This window comes from Bufo gargarizans, chromosome 5, assembly GCF_014858855.1.
Source record: "Bufo gargarizans isolate SCDJY-AF-19 chromosome 5, ASM1485885v1, whole genome shotgun sequence".
Lineage (NCBI taxonomy): Eukaryota > Metazoa > Chordata > Amphibia > Anura > Bufonidae > Bufo > Bufo gargarizans.
The window spans coordinates 400,611,632-400,636,993 of NC_058084.1; the positions used below are offsets into that span (position 1 = coordinate 400,611,632).

Below are 25,362 nucleotides of genomic sequence, written 5' to 3' on the forward strand. Positions count from 1 at the left end.
TCCCACGCAACAGATAGTTTTTCTGGGAATTCTCATAGACTCGGTGAGCCAAAAATGCTTCTTACCAGCAGAAAAGATCCCAAAAATCCAATCCCAAGTAAAACGGTTCAGGCAACAAAGATCCCACACCATAAGACAAACGATGGCCCTGATAGGAACCTTTACAGCCTGTATCCCGGCAGTGAAGTGGGCGCAAATACATTCCCGTCCTCTTCAGACGTCTATGTTAGAAGTGTGGAACCGGAAACAAGATTCCCTGGACAGTCTTATAATAATTCCGGATCACGTACGGTCCTCGCTAAAATGGTGGGAAATAAACTTAAATTTACAGAGGGGAGTTCCATGGGTAGTGAGAGATCAGGTGATCCTCACCACGGATGCCAGCCTTTGGGGCTGGGGAGCACATCTCCAAACAAAATCAGCCCAAGGGGAGTGGTCACAGGCCCAGAAGAGATACTCATCAAATCACCGGGAACTTCTGGGTGTGTGGGAAGCTCTGAGTTACTTCTCAGAGGAGTTGGAAAAGTCCAACGTACAAGTAAGATCCGACAACAAGTCGGTAGTGGCATATATAAACCACCAGGGAGGAACAAAAAGCAAACAACTACAAGCCCTAGCCAACAAGATTTTCCTGTGGGCGGAGGAGAATCTCCTCTCCCTGTCAGCAGTTTTTCTAAAAGGGACGCAAAACATACAGGCGGATTTCCTCAGTCGCAGGAGATTAGATCCGGGGGAGTGGAGTTTAAAGGAGGAAATTTTTCAGACCTTAACACAAAGGTGGGGTCTTCCCCAAATAGACCTTTTTGCAAACAAAATAAATGCAAAATTGCCAACCTATTTTTCCCTGGATCCATGGGATCCGAGGAGTGCAGGAACAGACGCGCTAGCTCTCCCTTGGAAATTCCAATTGGCATACTGTTTCCCACCTCTACCCCTGATTCCGAGGGTTCTCAGGAAAATAAAAGAAGAAAGGGCCGAGGTAATCCTGATTGTTCCCAACTGGCCGAGGAGATCCTGGTTTCCTCTCCTGGCAAAGATGTCCAGGGAGGATCCTTGGATTTTGCCCTGGTCAGAGGACCTCCTCTCTCAAGGGCCGGTTTTCCACCCAAAGACGCAAAGTCTGCACCTCTCTGCTTGGATCCTGAAAGGGCAGTATTAAAATCTAAGGGTTTATCGGACGGAGTAATTAATACCATGGTAGCCAGCAAAAAAGAGGTTACTAATAAAATTTACCGTAAAATCTGGAAGAGATATGTTTCCTGGTGTTCAGAGAATACCTCTAGCTCCAGGGGGTGTATTCTGTCTATTCTGGATTTCCTTCAAGAAGGATTTAACAAAGGGCTAAAACCTAGTACTCTTAGAGTTCAAATTTCGGCTTTAAGTACCTACCTAGATGAAAAAATAGCTCTTAATCCATGGATTATTCGCTTCATGAAGGGAACCGTCAGACTCAGACCCCGGAATAGACCTCTAGTCGCTCCGTGGGATTTAAATTCTGTCCTCTCCGGTCTCACAAAACCCCCCTTTGAGCCCTTAGAGTCAGCAAATATCAGATATCTGACCCTTAAAACAGTTTTCCTAGTGGCCATTACTTCTGCACGTAGGGTTAACGAGATACAGGCCTTCTCGGTTAAAAAGCCCTTCATGACGATCAGGGACGACAGAATAATTCTAAGTTTCGACAATTCCTTTCTGCCTAAGGTTGTCTCGGAGTTCCACAGAATGGAGGAGGTGATTCTCCCTTCATTCTGTGAAAATCCCCGATCTAAAAAAGAAGAGGTTTTTCACACTTTGGATGTCAGAAGATGTGTTCTGAAGTATATATCAGAAACTAAACACTGGAGAAAATCCAATAACCTTTTTGTCCAATTCCTAGGGGGTAGGAAGGGATTAAAAGCGTCCAAACCTTCTATTACACGGTGGTTAAAATCGGCCATCTCAGAGGCCTACATAGCAATAGGAGAGCGACCCCCGGTAAATATCAGGGCTCATTCAACAAGGGCAGTATCGACTTCATGGGCGGAAGAAGCATCCGCTTCCTTGGACCAGATCTGTAGGGCAGCAACCTGGTCGAATCCGCATACCTTTGTAAAACACTATAGGATAGATACTGACTCTAAAAGAGACCTATCCTACGGTAGGAAAGTTTTACAAGCTATTGTCCCTCCCTAATTGACTAATCTGTTAGTTCTCCAAGTAAGGTGCCGTCATGGAGGGGAGGGGAAAAACTGAATTAGTCTTACCGGTAATTCCTTTTTCGCGAATCCTCCATGACGGCACCGCTTATATTCCCCCCCAAAAAAAAAAAAAAAAAAAAGGGACTAGTTATAAAGTTAATAATTAGTCTAGAGATATATGTATGAGGTTTAATACGTATGACAATGAATAGTTAATTAACTGGTGGAGGTCACGAATGAGTGTGTAAGTTTAGGGCCTGTCAAGTCCAGAAGACACTGAAGATAAGTGAGGAGGCGGGCCCTTTTGAACCTTCCTGTCCCTGCCTGGCTGGAGGAGGAGGATAATCTCCAAGTAAGGTGCCGTCATGGAGGATTCGCGAAAAAGGAATTACCGGTAAGACTAATTCAGTTTTCCACCACTTTCCCTAGTTTTAAAGGGTTTTTCCTATCTGGGACAATGGGGTCATATCGCTAGGATATGGCCCCAATGTCTGATAGGTCTAGCTCCCACCTCTGTGACCCACACGTATACTTAGAACGGAGCCCACAAAGTGCCAGAGAGATAACTGCGCATGCGCAGCTGCCCTCCATTCATTCGTATGGGAGTGCTGAACATAGCTGAGCGGTGCGCTTGGCTATTTTTGGAAGTCCCATTGAAATGAATGTGAAGCGCACTGCACAAGCACGGCCACCGCTCCATTCACTTCTATGGGACTTACGGAAATTTTGGGCGCTCCCATAAATGGAGGGCGGCCGCACATGTGTGGTGCGTCCTTTGGCGGTTTGCAGGCTCCGTTCTAAGTATAAGTGCGGGTCCCAGAGTGACCTGAACTTAATAATAATAATAATAATATTTTATGCAGTTATATAGCGCTATTATATTCCATGGTGCTTTACAGACATTAGCATCAAGCCGTCCCCAATGGGGCTCACAATCTAAATTATCAGACATTGGGGCCATATCCTAGCGATTTGTGCCCAATGTCCAAGAAGAGACAACCCCTTTAAGAATAAGTTAGAAGTCCTACCTAGATCACCTAATGTGTCATCAGAATAAAGGTATTTTTACTCCGCTAGCTAAGACTGAAGTAGTCGCCATAGCCCGGGATAATGGCTGGAGGTCATGCTGATAATATTTGCGTCTATGGTAACAAAACCCTTTTTATTTCTTCGGCATGCTTTAAATATTTTCTCCCGTACGACCATAAGCATTTACGTTTGTTTGGCTGTTATTTTTTAGGCCCCATAGGTAGCAAATATGACAAATATGAATCTTGTTTTTGAAGAAACAGAAAACGTTTGATGTTCTGCATTGTCTACTTTTCGTCCATGCTGTATATGGTAGTTCACTGATTTTCGATAAATTTTGGCCTAAGTTTCACATCTGGATACGGTTTCTTGTCTGTATTTAAAAAGCATATTTATCACACACTGTTCTGTACAGTAGAAAACCTGTAGTTAGTGGCAGACGTGCAAATGCGTGCATTTTTGAGCGTACAGTTGAGCATCTTTGAGCTGTATACCTTCTGTGTTCACCAAACAATGGGCACATAGAATATGTTTCCATAGGGAGTACAGTCTCTATTATGACATGGTTTCAAACATGGCTGCTTTGACATACGGTATTTTACATTTTCAGCCACAGGCTATGGTGACAATGATTGAAGCCAGCTACCGTCATTGTTTTGTAATCTGGAGGAGAATTTAAAGGGACTCTGTCACCTATTAACTGCAGTACAGCATGAATCAGTGCACCCACTCCGTCCCCCCACTGTGCACCTACAAACCGGCCATGTAATGCACTGGGAGGACTCCTGCATGTAAGGGACAGTGCTCCCGGAGCAGCCCTCTCTGTGCCTGACGCACCCGTATTCCCTTAGTGCAAATGTGATTGCTTTTACCGTATATTCATGAATTTTCGCAAGCCCTCTTCTGTAAACCTTCCATTCTTCAGCGAACGGGAACCTATCACATCTACCATGCCGCCATCAATGAGGGCCTCAAAATATAGCATCCCTTCTGGTCTAGCATTCAGTGCTTTTACAGTACTGACGGGCCAAACCTTGGAGGGCATCTGCGCTGTATGTCTGATGAGGCTTGTGGAACTGCCCTCCCCTGCCTCTTGTCCATAACTGTCAGGTAAGAAACCTTTCAGTCGCGGGGGACGGCAGGGCCACGAGTCTCATCAGACTCGTCTCCCCTCCTGCACTGGCATGCACTCTGAGGTTCGGCCTGTAAGTACTGTAAAAAGTACTGAATGCTAGGCCAGAAGTGACAGCCGACCTTCGTGAGAGCAGCGTAGTAGAGGTGACATGTTCCCTTTTAACATTCCAGTTTCTCGCCCTCACAGACCAGGTAGTGACGGGGAAGATGTGTATGGAGCTTTATCTGTGTATATAGTGTAAGGTGTTACTATCTTGTATTATCTAGACCTCCAGCAGTACACCTTATAGTGTAAGGTGTTACTATCTTGTATTATCTAGACCTCCAGCAGTACACCTTCTAAAAGATAGTGAGATGACTCTGCTCATGCTGTCCCAGTACATACAGTAAAGATGAAAAATTAGCTGCAGAGAGCACAGAAAATGTCTAGTCTACTGGCCATTATAAGAATTAAATATGTTCATATTTTCTTTATGTAAATAGTCAAAAATAGTGACATAGATTAGAAAAAAAAAATTGTTTCTGATGGTTCGTTCCCTTTAATCTGCTTTTAAATGGATATTTGCTGCTCTTTGTTATTATTGGAGTTAAAGCATTGAAAGGAGATTGCCTATGTGTTTTGCATGAAAGCCTCTTACAGAAATTGCCATTGGGTTTTCGCATCCTAGACATTTATGGCATAATCGTAAAATATGCCATACATTTCTGATAGATTCAGCTCCCACTTCTTGGACTCGCACATATTTACAGAAAGTAGCTGAGCTAGGACCCCCATTTTAGAGCTAGATACTCATCCCAGAGGTATGACCGCATCCTTTTAGACATTTAAGGCATATCTTGTGGATTTAATGTGGGTGGTAGATTAAAGGGGTTGTCTCATCTCAGACAATAGGGGGCATATGGCTGGGACCCGCACCTATATAGAGAACGGACCCCCGAAAGTGGTGGAGAGCGCATGCACAGCTAACCTCCATAAATTTTCTATGGGGGCTGCCGTAAATAGCCGAGCTCAGCTATTTCCAGCGGGCCCATAGAAGTGAATGGGAGCGGTGGCCGGTTATGCGCGTTGCGCTCCCATTCACTTCTATGGGGAGAATGCATGATGGTGCTTTCTGTCCATTAGGCAGGATACTCAGTAAGCATTAAAGGGGTTATGCCATGATCAGGCATCATGTAGTACATGGAAATCTCTTTATAAGGCTGAGTTCACACGGGCGAGATTTCCGCGCGGGTGCAATGCAGTAGGTGAACGCATTGCACCTGCACTGAATCCTGACCCATTCATTTCAATGGGGCTGTGCACATGAGCATTTTTTTTCATGCATCACTTCTGCAATGCTTTAAAATCGCAGCATGTTCTATATTCTGCGTTTTTCACGCAGCCCTGGCCCCATAGAAGTGAATGGGGCTGCGTTAATAACGCATTGCATCTGCAAGCAAGTGCGGATGCAATGCGTTTTTCACTGATGGTTGCTAGGAGATGTTGTTTGTAAACCTTCAGTTTTTTATCACGCGCGTGAAAAAAGCTTCAAAACGCATTGCACCCGCGCGGAAAAAACTGAACAACTAAACGCAATTGCAGCCAAAACTGACTGAACTTGCTTGCAAAATGGTGCGAGTTTAACTGAACGCATCCGGACCAAATCTGTCACGCTCGTGTGAACTCAGCCTTACACCGCTAAACCAGCCCTGTACCTCACATGGATCCAGAGATCTCCCCATTCATTGCTCCCTCTATTCTGCTAGATTTGTTTCAGACTGACGGCTCAGGGCGCGTGTCCTTTCTGCTGCAGCTCTTTCCCTGTCACTGTCACAGCTTCTAACAGAAGATATGACTGGTAACAGTTGAAGATTTAAACTGAGCATGTGCGACCACCTCAGTCAAGTAACCAAGAAATAAGGAAAATTTGATTGAATAACTCAGTGGTTGCACTACATTTTTAATTACTTGCAATTACAATATTATTCAGATCCAAGTGCTGGTTTAAAAAAATGTAGATTTTTTTTTTTTTAAATAGGGAACACTTGGCTAGATGCCAGTGATTGACCCCATCCATTATTTATGTCCACCTTTATTGACCGTGTACATAGGACATCAGATTTGGGTCACACATAAGAACTAGTGAAAGGAAGAAGCAGCAGTGTTGTCCATAGGAACCATACAGATGTACCCCCATGGTCACTCGCTTGCCTTTGTAGTTGTCCACACTGATTTCCTTTATAAGTTTATGTTTTACATCTATGTTGTACATTAACCCTTTCCCACATTTTTTATATTGCCAGTAAGTGGGTTATGACTTCTTTAAATGGTAACCTATTGCTCTGTTTTCGTCTGCAGGTAGCGGGGCAACAGCCGTGGTCCAAGCTGCGTACTGCAGCCCCAAGAAAGAGAAAGTGGCTATTAAAAGGATTAATCTAGAAAAATGTCAGACCAGCATGGATGAACTACTGGTAACGTCAATTCAACTTCCTTGCTTTGATGATATTGACACATTTCCCGAGCCACATGCAAAACGAGCCAAAAATGACTACTAAATATATGCATGGTCTTTAAAGAGGACCTGTCACCCTTCTGACATGTCTGTTTTAATAGCTGCATGCATCCCCCATGTAATAACTATTCTGGAGAATCTATTCGTATGTCTGTATGTTGTGCCATTCCGTTATTATTTCAACTTGAAGTTATGAATGAATACTTATTAGCTTTCAGTAAGGGTACAGAGGGGAGGTAACCAGTTTTGGGGGGGGTGTACCTGCACAGTCTGACTCTATCCAATCAGTGCTGCCATTTGCAGACTGTGCAGAGACCCCCCCCCCCCCAAACTGGTTACCTCCCCTCTGTACCCTTACTGCAGACTGCTAGCAATTCATCCATAACTTCTAGTAGAAATAATAGAGGAATGGCCCAGCATACAGACATAAGAATAGAGGCTCCAGAATTGTTAGTAAGCGGGGAATGCATGATGCAGTAGTCCTTTTTTATTTTTGGTTTTAGATTTTACTCTTTTTTTGAATTTTTTTGTTTTTGCATTGTAATTAAATCATGTACACATCCCCTCTACAAAAACCGCCAGGACCTGCGTTCTTCTCCACTCACGAGCCTTCTAGAATTTTACACACAAACCAACAAGCTATCTCCCATCAAACCGTTAAAGGGGTTCTCTGCTTTTTTTTTTCTTTTCTTATATTGATGACCTATCCGCAGCTCCAGACTCATGTTTCCACATCATATCTTGTAGATTGTAAGCTCTTGTGGGCAGAACTCTCTACTTTTATATCTGACTACATTTACATCCTTGTGTTTTTACCCCTGCATTGGGTGTCATTGTAAATCAACACATCATTTTAGTAAATTGTTTATTATAAAATCTGCAAGTAATATTATATGAAAGGGGTTATCCGTTTTTCTTTTTTAAAGAGCATCTGTCGTCAGCACTGTACCGTATGACTCTGGCTGACCTGTTACATGTGCGCTTGTCAGCAGAAGACACTTGTGTTGGTCCCATGTTCATATGTGCCCGCACTGCTGGCAGAGCCAGGCAACGAAAATGTCATTACACCTGCCTGGTCCTGTCAGTCAACGTGCAGGGGACGCAGTGGTTGCAGAGAGAGCAGAGCCTCTAGGTGTAACAGCAACGCCCCTGTTGCTCCTAGAGACTCATTTGCATATATTAAAACATCATGTTTCTCAGCAGTGCGGGCACATATGAACATGGGACCAACACAGATGCCTTCAGCTGCCAAGTGCACATGAAACAGGTCAGCCAGAGTCATGGGTACAAATCTGGTGACAGATGCCCTTTATTCTTGCCCCCGTAGATGTATGCCTAGATGATGATGATCACTGCCTTACTGGGACTGCGATGTAACTACCTGGTCTAGATAAGTGGCTGGCACTTCTGGGATCACATGCTGTATATTTGGCACGTGATGCAAGCTTGGTTACTACCTGCAATGTACGTGGGTTGCGCATGTGCAATCGGGCAGCTTGGGCCTTTTGAGCAGTTGGTGCCCAAGGCTGCCTGGCTGTGCCTGTGCAACCAGTGTTCGCAGCGGGTAGTAACTGGGCTAGGATCACGTGCCGACTGGGGAGTGCATCGCAGTCCCAGTAAGGCAATGATCATCATTAGGCTTGAGCGAATCGAGCTTCGAATCATAGATCCGAAGTCGATTTGTTAAAAAAAAACTTTGTCGGTAATACTGTTTCCGTACAGCATTAAAATGTAAGGGCTCCATGCAAAATTCGTCTTGAGACTTCGGTATTCCTATCTCTGCGTATTTAAAAACATTTTAAAATAGGAATCCAAAGTCTGCTTTGGTACTGGCGGGTACCTTGGTAGCAAAGCCCACTTAGGATTCCTATTATAAAATGTTTTTAAATACACAGATAGGAATACCGAAGTAATTCACCCAAGTCTCGCATAACTTCGGCCGAGACGGATTTTGCCTAAACAGAGCCCATGTATTTTAATGGTGTACGGAGACCGCGTTACCAACAACATTTTTTAACAAATTGACTTCAGATCTATGATCTGGAGCTTGATTCGCTCAAGCCTAATGATCATCCATACATGCATCATATTACACACCTATGGGGGCAAGATTGAAAAAACAAAAAGAAAACATATAACCCCTTTGATAGTTATTTCTTTTACTAATTAAAAGTTTGTACTTTGCTAACTTGCTCTAATGTATTAGGGTGCATTTAAGGTATACTTTGGGGGGGATTTCTCAACGTATACCTCTGAAGGGTACCACCTTGTAGCCATACAGTGACATACAAAGCCCATATCATGCAATATAGTGTGTGTGTGTGTATGTATGTATATATATATATATATATATATATATATATATATATATATATATATATAAATAAATTTTTATTATTTTTTTCTACTGGGTTCTCGCTATGCAATTTGGCGCTATGCCATTATTAACAACACTATTTTTACCTCTATTTTGTGAATGGGGTCTATGGATCGTTTGACATATACTCCAGTGTGAATGCACCATCACTGAGAGAACTCCTATTTCATCCATCTAAAAACATATGCCTTCACAGGCTTTTTATTTTTCAGTATTGATATGGCTTGTCTATATTCTATAGCTTGGTTCTGTTCACACCTTCATCTTGGCTCCAGTTTATAATGGAGCCATGATGGTTATTCTGGAACAGTTATTAAATAAATGCTGGCATAACCTACTGACTTAAAAGGGATTTTCCGGGAGTAGAATTTTCATTATTTTACTTATTTTATGCGCTTTACAGACATTAGCATCACATTGTTCCCAATAGGGCTCACAATCTAAGGTCCCTATCAGTATGTCTTTGGAGTGTGGGAGGTGGGAGGAAACCGGAGTACCTGATGGAAACCCACGCAAACACGGGGAGGACATACAAACTCCATGCAGATGTTGTCCTTGATCAGATTCGAACCTAGGGCCCCAGCACTGCAAGGCACCAGTGCTAACCACTGAGCCACCGTCTTGAGGATACGTCATCAATATCTGATGGATGGGGGCAAAAAATGAGCTCTCACATAAGACAATCACTTAAGAAATAAAAAACAATGGCACCCGTAAATCCAATCCAACAAAATCTGCACTGCAAATGCCATATGGCGCTCGTTTCCTTCTGAGTCCTGCCATGTGCCGCCACAGCAGTTTAGCACCACATGTGGGGTGTTGCCGTATTCAGGATAAAATGGGTAACGAATTATGGGGTGCTTTTTCTCCTGTTACCCCTTGTAAAAAAGAAACATTTAGGGCTAAAGCAACATTTTCTTGGAAGAAATGAAACTTTTCATTTTCAAAGGCAAGTGTTTCCAAATTCTGTAAAATGCTTAGGAGGTCAAAGTGCTCATTACCCCCCTTAATATATTCTTTAAGGGGTTTGGTTTAAAAAATAGGGTCCCTTTTTGAGGGTTTCCACTGTAGGGGTACGTCAGGGTCTCTTCAAATACAAAATGGTGCCTAAAAACCATTCTAGCAAAATCTGCCTACAAAATCCAGGGGTTTAGTTTCTAAAATGGGGTCATTTATTGGTGGTTTCTGTTACATAAGCCCCTCAAAATCACTTTATAACTGAATTGGTGCTTAAAAAAATAGTTTTGGAAACGTTGTTGAAAATTTGAAAAATGGCTTCTAAACTTCTAAGCCATCTAACGTCCTAAAAAAAAATAATGACATTTACAAAATTATGCCCAAATAAAGAAGACATATGGGGAATAGATAACAATTTTATGAGGAATTACAATCTATTTTTAAAAGTAGGAAAAATGTAAAATTTAGAAAACAGTGAATTTTTTTCAAATTTTCGTTAACTTTTGGATTTTTTTTATAAGTAAAGATAAAACGTATTGACTCAAATTTACCGTTAACATGAAGTACAATTTGTCACGAGAAAACAGCCTCAGAATGGCTTGGATAAGTAAAGGCGTTCCAAAGTTATTACCACATAAAGTGACACGTCAGATTTGAAAAAATCGGCTTGGGATTTAAGATGAAAAGTGGCTCGGTACTGAAGGGGTTAACGGGGCCCATCAGTGATTCAGTTATTTAGGATGGAAATACTGTACCACAAAGGCTGACTGAACTCCTGAATTCAAGTGTGAATAGAGTTTAATGCACACAGTGATGTCACAGCATGGGAATATTGTGCACAGTGGTGTCACAGAACATGACATGTTACAGAAAACAGGGATAATAGACATAGTGATGTCACAGCCACAGATAATAATCAGAACACTGTAGTACAAGAGTAATGCACACAGTGATGTCACAGCATGGGAATAATGTGCACAGTGATGTCACAGAACAGGAGTTACCGTATGTTGTAGGCAGGGAATAGGGAAAATAAAATAGACGTAGTGATGTCACAGCACAGAGATACTAATCAGAGCACTATAGTACAAGGAAAATGCACACAGTGATGTCACAGCATGGGAATAATGTGCACAATGGTGTCATGTTACAGAAAACAGGGATAATAGACATAGTGATGTCACAGCCACAGATAATCAGAACACTGTAGTACAAGAGTAATGTGCACAGGATGGGAATAATGTGCACAATATTACAGGAAACATGGGTAATAGACATAGTGATGTCACAGCACAGAGATAATAATCAGAGCACTATAGTACAAGGAAAATGCACACAGTGATGTCACAGCATGGGAATAATGTGCACAATGGTGTCACAGAACATGACATGTTACAGAAAACAGGGATAATAGACATAGTGATGTCACAGCTACAGATAATAATCTGAACACTGTAGTACAAGAGTAATGCACACAGTGATGTCACAGGATGGGAATAATGTGCACAATATTACAGGAAACATGGGTAATAGACATAGTGATGTCACAGCCCAGAGATAATAATCAGGGCATCATAATACAAGTGTAATGCACACAGTGATGTCTATGTACAAAAATAGTAAACGTGCACCTCCTATAGATATGTCCTTGTGGCGCTAATAACACTGCAGATGTCTCTATTTTTGCCATCACAAACACCAGAAAGTCTGATGGACCCCATTAACACAAGTGTCCACAGACGTGTGAGTCGGATATTTTTGTATCTCCGTGCCATCTGAATGTGGTGATTGTATATAACCTGGCCCGAGAAGAGCTTTGGCTAAGCTGTGATTCTTATGGCTTTAGTAAGCTGGGACTGGTTCCCAACCTCCCGATTAATTGGCCGCTTTGTACAGTGGCTGAAAAGCTTCCTGTGTAAGGCTAGTCAGGCAGGGGAGTTGCCTACGCTTTTGTTTTACAGACGCCTAGCTCTTACCGTCCAGCGTGCCGTCTGCATCGAACGCATTGAAGTGAATGGAACGTGATGCTGTTTATTATTCATAGGCCTTGTGATTCTGGCCCGGCTCTCACTGTTTACATCAAACAGCTGATTTCTCGTTTTCATTGTGTGAGGACGGCGGCTCTGTGATTAACTTCCTCGCCGCCGCATGCGCAGGTTATGGTGCTGCAGATGCACTTTTCTGCCTTTGACTCTGAAGAACCACAATAACCCTCACTGATGCAGAAAATCTCCTAATATTGCATTCTTCTTGTATTTGCATGAGCACAGTCGGAAATAAAAAGGCCGGGTCTGAGTACAAAATATTGTACAATATTTTACACCTCTACCAGTATGTTTGTGTTGTTTACATGGTTTTGTGGGTGTCTTCCATGTGCTTTTGCTTCCTCCCATAATCAAGAGGTGCAGGTTACCTGGCAGGTTGATCAACTTCTCACTAAGGCTCCTTTCACACTAGCTTTTCTATTTTCCGGTATTGAGATTCGTCATAGGGTCTTAATACCAGAAAAAAATGCTTCCGTTTTTGTCCCCGTTCATTGTCAATGGGGACAAAACGTAACTGAACAGAATGCTCCAAAATGCATCCCGTTCCGTTTGGTTGCGTTCTCATACCGGAGAGCAGGGCAAAGGCATTTTCCAGAGTTCCGGTGACGAACTGGGCTCTCCATGGGGCTGCCAGGAAGCCCGGTGATGTCACCGAACACACTGCCAGGCAGAAGCGTCCGCCCGGCGATCTAGCGCATGGCAAGGGAGCACATCGGAGCATGAGATGCTCCGATGCTAACTTCAGGTGGGCTGCCTGGGTGAAAATATGGGTATGTCCAGGTTCAGCTCTGAACCCAGACAACCCCTTTAAGTGCATCAAGGTTGTGCCCAATACACTTTTCTGCACCCTTGTCCATCCTGTTTCCTCTGTCAGCCCCTCCCTTTCCTTCATTGACCGGACCAGTTTCCTGCAGTCATCTCGACTGGTCCTGTCAATCAAGAAGGACAGGGAGGTGCTGGAGGAGGAAGCAGGAGGAGCACGGGTGCACAGTGTGGCTTGGGTCCGCCCTCGACGCACTAAACTGCTCATTTGCATATGGATTAAGAGTATTTTTTGGTCCAGAATGAAGCAATGGATCGTTTCTTTCAACTTATCTAGCCCTGTGAGTCATTGTGCCTGCTTCAATAGGTGACATACTCCCTTTGAAGGACTGAATCTGAAAACATGTCATTATGATATGTGATCCAGACCTGTGCTGAGATGATTAATATTTAAACAGCACCTGTCACTTCCCTCCATAAAAAGCAACCTCCACCGCTGCAGATGAAAGCATCTGAGAAATGTCTTGCTATGTTTATTTTCTGTGAGTGTCTACAGGCTTTATGCAGAAGATTTTTCGGCTTGCCTCTGTGCACATGCCAGCCTTTATTTATTTTATGCACTTATATAGCGCTACGATATTCCGCAGCGCTTTACAGACATTAGCATCACACTGTCCCTAATGGGGCTCACAATCTAAGGTCCCTATCAGTATTTCTTTGGAGTGTGGGAGGAAACCGGAGAACCTGATGGAAACCCACGCAAACACAGGGAGAACATACAAACTCCATGCAGATGTTGTCCTTGGTTGGATTCGAACCTAGGACCCCAGCGCTGCAAGGCACCAGTGCTAACCACTGAGCCACCGTGCTAAAAGGGTTTTCTAGGGGAATAATTGTATTTAAAAAAGGGGGTGGAGTGGGTTCAAGGTTAAAAAAACAAAAACAATTATTACTAACCCGCCAATCTCCACCACTGCTGTTTTAACTGCTCTGGTCACAGTGTCTCTTCACTTCCTGCTCCTGGGCTGGACACACAGGAGAGGGCTTGTACTGCCTGCTGAGCCAGTCGGTGACTACACAGGGCACCCGCCTCAGCCAGTGATTGGCTGAGCGGACAGTCCAAGCCACGTCCTGTGTGTCAGGATGGGAGCAGGAAGTGGAGAGCAGCAGGAGCTGGTGCAGTGTCCAGGGGAACATCGAGGTAAGTAATTATTCTTTTTTTAAAATTTTATTCCCTTTTTAAATAAAATGATTCCCTTGGAACCCCCCCCCCCCCCTTTAATTTTTGGGTGTAATTTTGTGGGTCCTCCCAAATTAATATTTTTGGCAAGTGCTTGGCAGTGGTCATTCTACACTCCGGGGAGATCCAGCAGCATGGTCGCTCACTATAGAGCATAAGGCACATTCTGAGGGAAACCAGCAGCTTTTCCGCTCCCACATTCTTCACAAGAACAAGAGAGGAACAGTATGCAGCCTGCCTATGGAGCATCCCATACCACTAGGGTTCACTGGTGGCAGGGCATCAGTTATGGGCTGAAACCAGTTCTTGATCTAAGGCCAATAATAAAGGGTTCTGTTTGTGCCAACACTATAGCAGCTGGATTGTATACATTAGGCAAGTAAAGATGTGACTTGAAGGCTATGGACACCTTTGGTCACAGTTTGTTTAGCATTGCATTTTACTTATTTTGGGCTAAGTCGTTTTTTCGGTCTTTGTTAAAAACTTTTAACAGTTTTTCCTCTACAGCTTTCAGTGCTATCTGCTTAAAGGGGTTCTGCAGTTTTTTAAACTGATGAGCTATCCTCTGGATAGATCGTCAGCATCTGATCGGTGGGGGTCCAACACCCGGGACCCCCGCCGATCAGCTGTTTGAGAAGCCAGCGCCGCGGCCTCCCTGCTGTTTACCATGGGCCCAGTGACATCGCGACTAGTATCAATGGCCTGGGCGGGGCTAAGCTCTGTTCACTTGAATGGAGCTTATCCACGCCCAGGCCAGTGATACTAGTCGTGACGTCACTGGGCCCGTGGTGTCGGACCCCCGCCGATAATATGCTGATGATCTATCCAGAGGATAGCTCATCAGTTTAAAAAAAAACTGCAGAACCCCTTTAAAGGCTTTTTCATGAGCGTTTCCAGTGCGAGAATCCCTCTCCGTGTGTGAGCAGGAGTGCACGGTATTATACTGATTTATAATGCTGTACAGTGATGGCCAGTTCGCAGTGTTCGCCAGCGAACACATGCGGGCTGCCATCTTAACTCACAAGTCCGGAGATGCACAGGGCAAGCCCTTACCTGTGCCTGTGCTGCAAGCCGGTCTGAAATCAAATGCGGTCACCGGGAGCAGGCAGTTCCGAGAACAGCCGCCGGGGGCCTTCATGGGGCTGTTGTCGGAGCTTCCTGCTCCCGGTGACTGCATTTGTTTCAGACCGGCACAGGTAAGGGCTTACCTGTGCATCGCCGCACGTGTGAGTCAGGATGGCAGCCCGCATGTGTTCGCTGGTGAACACTGCAAACTGGCCATCACTGATGCTGTATGCCTCTGCATGACCTTACTGCTGCAGAATCATAGTGACAGGCTTATGTCAGTGTGGTCCTGTAGAAGGTCATGCAGAGGCACACAGCATTATAAATCTCTATAATTCCGTGCGCTCCTGCAAGAAGAGCAGTGTCCAGAATGGAGGGTCATGCTCACACACGGAGAGTGATTCCCGCACTGGACTGCTCTGTTAGCTTTTCTCTGAACTCTCGACAGTCCATAAACACTCATTGTCAGACTATTGCATTCTGCTTTACAGTGAATCCATCAGAGAACTGCCCTGTTGGCTTATCTCTGAACTCTTGACAGCTCATAAACACTCATTAGCAAACACTCATTAGAGCTAAATTCTTACCAAACTGATGACATTTAGCTATAATGAGTGTTTATGAGCGGTCAGGATAATACAGATAAGGGTTACTCTCCAGCCAACAGAGCAGCTCTCTGACAGATTCACTGTAAAGCAGAAGGCAGTAGTCTGCAGGTGCACTGAAACTGAAGGCTATAAAGGAAAAACTGATTTTTATATAATTACTGAGTTTAAATTTATTTCTCCATCCAGTATGTCTAGAGATTTGGGATTACATTTAAAATATTACAGTAGAAATCGTCGCCATGCGAATCAGTCAGTCTTCTCAGGGGTTAACAATGCTTGAGCCAGCCAGGAGAAAGGCTTACTTTGCATGTATCCTAATATCAGGTGAAAGCCAGCTGCTTATTTTAGGAAAATTCCTCTGATGAGTAGTTTGATCTGTACAAGCTTTGCACATGCCAGGCAGCTTCCTGGCATTATCCAGCAATGCTCATCAATGCTGAGCAGAAAATAACTAATCCCTCTAGTGATGGGTGAAGAGTAATGGAATTATCTGAGCAGTTATGTCTCAAAAATAATACTGGCACTAGGACATAGAGGGTACTGAGTGGTCTCACGTCAGCAAATGGCAGTTATCATGTAGAAAAAGTTAATACAAGGCACTTACTAATGTATTGTGATTCTCCATATTGCCTCCTTTCCTGGCTTGATTCATTTATCCATCACATTATACACCGCTCGTATCCAGGGTTTATGACCAATCTGCAATCCATCAGTGGTGGTCGTGCTTGCACACTATAGGAAAAAGCGCCGGGCTCCCTGGTGGCTGGGACCACGGGAGCATGCATAGGCAGGCACTTTTTCCTACAGTGTGCAAGCACGTCCACCTCTACTGGATTGCAGGGTGGTCGTAACCATGGAAACGAGCAGTGTATAATGTGATGTAAAAATGAATCCAGCCAGCAAAGGAGGCAACATGGACAATCACAATACATTAGAAAGTGTCTTGTATTCACTTTTCCTACATGATATATGCCATCTGAAGTAAGACAACCCCCTTTAAATTCCATTTAAGATTTTTTCTCACCTTTTACCTATTCTAACAAATCATCAGATTTAGGCTACTTCCACACTGGCGTTTTGGCTTTCCGTTTGTAAAATCCGTTCAGGGATCTCACAAGCCGCCCAAAACGGATCAGTTTGGACCTAATGCATTATGAATGGGAAAAGCATCCGTTCAGAATGCATCAGTTTGCCTCCGATCAATCGCCATTCCGCTCTGGAGACGGACACCAAAACGCTGCTTGAAGTGTTTTGTTGTCCGCCTGACGAAGCGGAGCCAAAACAGATCCGTCCTGGCACAAGTGACAGAAGCATTATGTGCCATGTTCTGTCTACAAAATATCTGCCCTGCTACCCTAGTAGAGGAAAGATTTGTAATATATATCTATACATGGTTTTTGCATAAGATATACCGACTCACATGGTCACTTCTAACAGAGTGGAGCTTACGGTGAGAGACTAGCATTGGAGAGCAGAAAGAAAAAGGCAACTTGATTAGGAGTTGGCAGAGCTGCATCCTTGACAAGGGTCCCTTTACACCGACAGATTTAAACCTGGTAAAGAACACTGATATAGCAGGTCAATTGGCGCTCATTTAACGGGTACCTGTCAACAGGGTCAACCCTATAAAACCAGGCAAGTTACCTGATGGGGTTGATCCTGCCAATGAAAATGACACCTGTGTTGTGAAACTTGATACTTTTATTCTTTATATAAATGAGCGCTGCAGTCCGAGGGGCGGGGTCCTACTCACCTTTCAAGTACTGGCCTTGCCCCTCCATTGCACTGTAGTGCTTATTTGCATAAGGAATATTAGTCATTATTTAATTTATTTTTTTGCCACAACGGATTTTTACAATATGGATGTCATCAGCAGGATTGACCCCACCAAATAGTATGCCTGGTTTAAAAGGCTTGATCCTGCTCATGAGTGCTCTTTAAGGACCTTCACACAGGCAGATCATTTCTTCAACGTATGGGCACATGAACGGGCATCATGATTTGTGCGGCCGTTTTGAGTTCAACATGGTTCAACATGGCTTTTCTGTTATGCTGATGTTTTGGCTATAGAAGTGCAATGGAATAATAATTGAACACTTGAAAAGTTTTTGGGCTTATTTAAAAAGCATCTTTCAGCATGGTCTGATCATGCTGAGTAAAACAATATATTTCTTTTCTCTATTGTGTTACTAGTTGCTAAGATATATTAACTTTATATTTATGTAAATTAGGTATTCGTAGCACCAAGGGGCTGGCCATAGCACGGCGAGCACCACTAGCGCGACACCTCTGTGCTCTCTGTACACCTTCCCTTCCTTTGAGTGACAGGACAAGACATAGTTACATAGTTAATACAGTTAAAAAAGGCATAAGTCATCCACCAAGTTCAATCAGGGGATAGGTGGAGACACGAATTTTAGAAAAAGGGGAGCAGGACCCAGAATATTACATCTTATCCAGTCCCGTGTTCTCGTGGCAGCACAAAACTCAGTGACGTGACACTTGCGCAGTGAAACGGATGCTGCTTCCTGACCATGGGAAGCTTCTTAAGATCCTATTGCATAAGGGTGGAGTCGGCTCAGTGACTTGGTTTGCGCAGTCGATCTGATGAGCACTGCTTTCTGAGCAGATCCTATGCACAGGCATCGAGTCACTGAGCCTCAGTGCTGGAGCGGGATTATAGGGCAAGACAAGATAGAAGGGGGAAGTACAGAGAGCACTGGGGAATTTCACTAGCGGTTCTCCTAGCTCTGTGGCCAGCCCCCTGGTGCTCCAAATAGATAATTTACATGAATATAAAAATTAATATATCTTGGCAACTATTAACCCTATAGAGAAAGATATATAGTTTTACCCAGCATGATCAACCCAAACAGACAATATATGGGGTTTAAAAGGGTTGACCATGCTGACACATTCTCTTTAAGGCAACAATAGCCTTGCCTGATTTTTTTCCTTTTTTTTTTTCTCGTTTCAGAAAGAAATCCAGGCAATGAGTCAGTGTCACCATCCCAACATTGTGTCTTACTATACCTCGTTTGTGGTTAAGGATGAGCTCTGGCTAGTAATGAAGCTGATGAGTGGAGGTAAGTGTCTCCTGGTAGTTGAATACTGAGGACCTATATTTAGGATAACAATGAAACCTAGGTAGAAGCAGCACCACACGGTCCTTGGTCGATGTAGCACACGATGCAACAGCCTCACCAGTGACCCGCGATCCAGCAAGTCATGAGGATAGGTGAAAAACAAATTGGCACAGGCAGCATCTCACATCATCCGAATTTTTATTGCGACCTCAAGACATAGTACAAAAATACAGCAACGTTTCGGCTGATACTTTGTCAAGCCTGCTTATTATCACTGATTATGCCATGCCTTTGTCAAGCCTGATTATCCCATGATTAAATGAGTTATCGAAGATCTGTAATGCCTGGGCCCCTCACAGAGGTTGTACTTACCTCTCTCCCCGACACCCGCGTTGCTTCTGATGCTGACAGTAGCACAGCTACTCGTCCTGCGAATGAAAACATCTGGGGGTGGCATTGGGGGGGAGCCAATAGCAGGCCGCGACGGGAACGAGCCTCCCTAGCGTCACCCGCTACAGTCTCCATGTCCATAACTCTTATGATGGCGGCAGTCACAGGATATACCCTGCTTTGCTGGTTTCTACCTCTTCTGCACAGGCGCTGAATGCGTTCAGCTTGTGCAGATACAATTTTTCCCTTTGTTTCTTTTACATGACTACCTTTTTCCTATACAATTAAGAAAAGCTCAGAGTACGGTAAAATAATAAAATCGTCTGGGTTGTTTTATTTCCTTGGTCGAAAGGAGATGTTGAAACCGAAGGAGCGGGGGGGCTAATGGAGGTATTAGTTATTTTATTATTTTACACCATTTAAATTATTTTAAAATGCCATACTACCCCTTTAATGACATGGCTATATTTTTCCCCATGTGCTCCTATGTAATTTTAAGAAAATATTGTGTAACCAGTAATTAGATTGAGTGTCCTGGATATAATTAGAGCATATGCGATTAAAAGACCCTCGAGGTCTGCTATGATATCCAGCATGTCTAACTAACAGCAAAGCTGGTGCTATACTTGTCAATATCATTTACAGAGCTAGTTGCTAAAACATGTAAAATAATTTGGGTGTATTTTATTTTTTTGCCACAAAGCTGGCACGTGTGAATACTCCCTTAGGAACTATCAACATGGCCTGAGTTAGGCTACTTTTACAACAGCGTCTTCATTTTCCGGTATTGAGATTCGTCATCTCAAAGCATTCCATTCCGTTTGGGTGCATTCCCATACCGGAGAGCAAAACACAGCATGCTGCGGTTTTCTTTCCGTCATGGGATGCAGATCAAAACGAATCCGGCATGACCAACAGTGCAAGTCAATGGGGACGGATCCATTTTCTCGGACACAATAGAAAACTGTCCCGTCCCCCATTGACTTTCAGTGGTGCTCATGACGGATCAGGCAAAAACGCAAGTGTGAATTTAGCCCTAAAAATAGGAGCAAGAAGGTCTTGACATGGAATAATTGTTGGCTGAACATCCCTAAGCAGTGGGTTCACTGTACTTACAAGGCACTGTAGTGTTTCACTTGGGGGGCACAAGGTTAGACCATTGGACTGGGTGGTGGGCAAATAAACGGAAAACACAAGAGGTGATTGTGCTATTGGATAAGAGTTGGGGCTGAGTGGTAAGCTGGTGTTAACTGCACGTCATGTCTCCAAAGTTAATACGCTCTTCTCTGTCAATGAACGCTATTAAATGTGAAACTTCTGAAATTTGTGAAAAACAACAGAATTTTCTGACTTTACAGGCTCCGTCTTGGACATTATCAAACATATAATAGCAAAAGGGGAGCACAAGAATGGGGTATTGGATGAAGCGAGCATTGCCACCATGCTCAAAGAAGTTCTGGAAGGACTTGAATACCTACATAAAAATGGGCAGATTCACAGGTTGGTATCTTTGTATGGTGGAGGTACAGTTATTTAGGCCACTTTTATCATGTGGTACCTAGAAGCATCAGTCTTTTCTTTGTCCGCTCCCCATAGGCGGTATACTATCCATTCCGAAAACCTGAAATATGTAAAACCTGCAATATGTAATGCAACCATGTTCCATTGTTATCCTGTTAAAGGGCTTTTCTGGGACTTGGATATTGATGCTCTGTCCTCAGGATAGGTTGTCAGTATCAGATTGTTGGAGGTCTGATACCCAGTTCACCCACAAATCAGGGGTGTAGCTACGGGGGAAGTGGCTGCTTTGGGGCCCAGACCCTCAAGGAGCCCCCTCAGGAGGAAGACTAAAAGATTTTATTGTCAGGGCCCCCTCAGCAGTATTATACAATAACATTATATACAGTGACTCTGTAGGAAATGGACGTAGCGGCTGCCGGGCCTTGTCTGGGAGCACGATCTTGACTAGCTAAAAAAGTGGGAGTTGCATGTTAGTTGGGGTTGCCAAGATGTTGCTGGGGACGGGGGCTCGTTCAAAAATTTGATGTGGGGCCCAGTCAGTTGTAGTTGCGCCACTGTCACCGACCAACCGTTTCAGCCAGCTGCCAGCTCTGCAGGTCTGTGGAGTTGGAGTCGTAGAGTCAGATTTGGAGGCAAGGCTAGTTTTGAGTGGAGTTGGAGGCAGTAGAAATGTACCGACTCCAGCTTATAAAAACATTATCTCTTATTAATAAAGTGTAATCTATAATAAATGTTTTATAAAACGAAAGCCCTTATTTATCAGAATCAGTTCTCACCTCTCCTGTGTTCTCTCCCGTGCCTTATACTCAGTGTCTATATGCTGCTCCAAGGCCCTTATTTACAGTGGCTGAAACTGTGATGGGCATGGTAGTAAGCCTACTCTAAAGATCAGGGCATGCCTGCAGTCATCTTAGAACTGCCAGACAGAATGGCATGATCATCTGCTCTGTTGCAGCCAATGATTGGCTTCAGCAGTGATGTGTCTCTCGTGGACTTGTCACCACTGAATCCAGTCATAGGCTGCAGCAGAGCAGATGATTATGCCAGAGACGTGAACAAGCCTTAGACCAAAAGATAGACACCCGGGAGCCAGTGCTCAGGACCGGAGCAACCCTTTCATGGCGAGCATTGACTATAGCAGCTGCACTTTTTACATATTTCTTTTATTCCAATGTAGATTTTCATATGATTCTCTGCTTTTCCAGGACATACATATAGAGCTTTTTTTTTTTTTTTAACTTTTTCTAAAGAGAAATTCATAAATGTCTTACAATTATTAGATGTATAACATTGCTTTGCAGATTATTAAATGTGTATTGCATTGAATATTGAAAATTTCAGGAATGTGGAATTGTATTCCAATAACTATGGTATAAGTTCTATATAAGGCTAGTTATACACTAGCGCTATTAGTCCCGGAAGGCAGAGAACAGCCTGCCGTGGCTGTCTGGATCCGGCATTGCCAGATGTTACTCAATGGGCTTGGCGCGCATTGAGGTATAATGTAACCCGTCGGAGAACCGGCAGATATGCCAGGATCCAGCTAGTTCCCATTATAGTCAATAGGGCCGGTGGGCATTGCGGTAACATCTGGCTGTGCTGCATCTAGAGAGCTCCGGCCGTAACTAATAACGTTAGTGTGAAAGAAACCTAAGTAGCCTGGATTACGTACATGATGGTGGGGAAAAGTCTGAAGTTCTTCTACATGATGTCATTCTTCTACAGTAAATATGTCACAACTTTGGCTGATGGAAGGTTCTGTCCCCTGTGTAATTTCAGACACTGGCGTACTGCAACTCCGCTCCCAAAATGTCAATCGAGCTGCAGTACCCCAGTACGGTTTTTAGTGCATGGTGTTTTCTTGCTTCCGGCTGTGTCCACTGGGGGTGCCGGTGTAGGACTCTCACCGATCTGATATTGATGACTTATCCTAAAGATAGGCCATCAATATCGAAGTACCAAAAAAAAACTTTACAGAAATGTTACTGTACATATTGGGAATAATATAGGATCCCCATCAGGTATAATATTTACAGGGTGGGTCTCCTCATAGTTGTTGAAAAATTGGGAACTCCCTTTCAAGAGGAACTTTCATCTTTTAGGATGCGTTTGCTTGTGTGGCTATGACCTACTGTAGTCCTTTACACCAATGGAGGATTCTCATTCTCCTTTAGAATCAGACCTATTGTTTGGCTCCCCCATTCCTGTACTTCTGGTTGAGGACTATGCCTTGTTTCTCCTTGTTCTCAGGGATTTATAGGTTTATCTTAGTTCTCAGGGTTTTGTTTCGGAACTTTCTTTCCTTTTATGACTTTGTACTATAATATCACTCAGCAGTGAACAGGTTGTTCTCCATCTGTTCGGTAGAACTGACTATTTTGCAGAATCATGCCTTGTCTTGAAGCTTACTCTCCGTTGTGAAGTGTCTTCTTTTTTTTTATTTTTTAAGGAGCCAAGACTTGTAATTTTCTAGTCATCGTTATGTGCATCCACCCTTTATGCTAATGTTGCCTATGTACTAATCATGCACTTAATTTTCACCCAAAAAATAAAATAAAAATAAAATAAACTTATATGCTCTTATATAGCATAAAACGTGGGTAGTAATTACAGATTGTTGTCTTCCATAGATTAGTTGTTCAGTTGTACTTTTCTGATGAAAACAAATGACTTTTGTATAAGGAATATTGCTGCGAGCCCCCACTGTCTACAGTGACCCCCAACATTTTCTAAAAGTAGGGAAGTGGATACATGTTCACGTCACATTATTATGACCACTTTCTACTTTCGATGTCGGTAGCGTGTAGCTCATAAAGGAGGTCACATTTTTTAGGAGCTGGCTTGGTGGGTATATAAGGTGTACGATATTCTCTCATTGCTGTTATGGGTAAAAGGAGAGATTTATCAGAGTTGCAAAAAGGGATGATTATTGGCTTTTGGGCCAAGGATGGCAGTATTTCTGAAACTGCGTGGTTTGTAAACTGTTCGCATGCTGCTGTGGTGAATTTACCAAGTGGATAAATGGCGCCACTGTGAATAAGCCACATGGAAACTGCAGAGCACAACATGCTATTGATGCGAGAGGTGAATATCGGCTATGAAGGCACCCAAGGGTGGAAGGGGCACCCTACAGTGGAGCAGCTCACTGCCAAAATGAACCAGGGGGCTACCAGATGTGTGGCAGTGAACCTTACTGCATATGGTTCTCCGAAGCAGACAGATGGTCACTGCACCTCTGCTTGCTAAGCTATATCGGCAGAAAAGACTTAAATTTTCGCAGCAGTATCAGACTTGGACCTTCACTGATGACAATGAATTCCGTTTTCTGCCTCATTGAGAGAATGGACGTTGGCATGTCAGGCGAGAAACGTAAGAGAACAAACACCCTTCAAGCTTTGCTGGAACAAAACAAGGGTCTTGGGAATGTTCTCCTGGCATTCTTTGGGCCACTCATCCACGTGGAAGGCACTGGCAACTGATTAGGGTACATGAATCCATCATTGCAGATCATGTACACCCATACATGCTGTTTGTCCTCCCTGGAGCGGATGGCATCTTCCAGCAAGACAATGTGACATGTTACACAGCTAGAAATGTCCAACATTGGTTGGAAGAGCATGACCAAGAATTCCAAGTACTACCCTGGCCCCATAATTTGACGGACTTGAACCCAATTAAGCATCTGTGAAACCACCTTGATGGTAATGTTCACTCAGTGGATCCTCCCCTCATGCACCGTCCAGGAGTTGTGGCATGCACTGCAGTCAGCATGGCTCCAGATACCTGTGACAACTACAGGACCTTTTATTGAGTCATTTCCATCCCGTCTAGCTGCTGTCCATGCTTCACATGGTGGTTAGTGCCAGGACCTTTATTGAGTCATTTCCATCCCGTCTAGCTGCTCTCCATGCTGTACATGGCGGTTACTCTGGATATTAGTGGTCATAATAATGTGACTCAACTGTGTAGATCTAGTGCCATAAGACTAAATGCTTGTGTCATTAAAACCCCAAATAGAGCTCTGTAAAAAATTAAGAGACTACTCCAATGTTTTCTTAAATCAGCATCTCCACATGTATGCAGCCATTCCATTCCATTGAATTCCTGCGCCCGGAGTGGCATGAAGTTACCCAATAGCAAGATTAGCCACCAGAGGGGTCTGGGAGCGAATTATTCCCAATTTTCAATTGGAAAATTGGACATGCTCAGCCAAGTGTACGTGTATATGGGGTAGTTTGGAATAATAATAGTCAGATGAGCGTTCTGTAGATGCATGGGCACATTTTTGTAGCAACACCCTACCTCTGTAGCTTCCTATAACCTTGAGAGCATAAGATGGGGGCAATGGTGGTTTTGGCACTATGCAAGCCATGCATTTGCATGGGGCCCCAGGGATCAGGGGGCTCCCTGCTGCCCTGGCAGTGGCACCTATTTCAACTGTATCCACATCCTCAGGACTCAGAGTTGAATACAAGGGTG

General features: G+C 43.7%; 1 protein-coding gene across 1 annotated transcript in view; it reads left to right on the top strand.

Moving 5' to 3' along the window:
- OXSR1 (oxidative stress responsive kinase 1) overlaps nt 1–25,362 on the top strand; it is a 143,187-nt gene that overhangs the window by 49,381 nt on the left and 68,444 nt on the right. Inside the window, exons 2-4 of the mRNA XM_044294039.1 lie at nt 6,679–6,791; nt 18,864–18,972; nt 20,721–20,862. Coding sequence (XP_044149974.1) covers nt 6,679–6,791; nt 18,864–18,972; nt 20,721–20,862 — 364 coding nt within the window. The remainder of the gene's footprint in view (nt 1–6,678; nt 6,792–18,863; nt 18,973–20,720; nt 20,863–25,362) is intronic.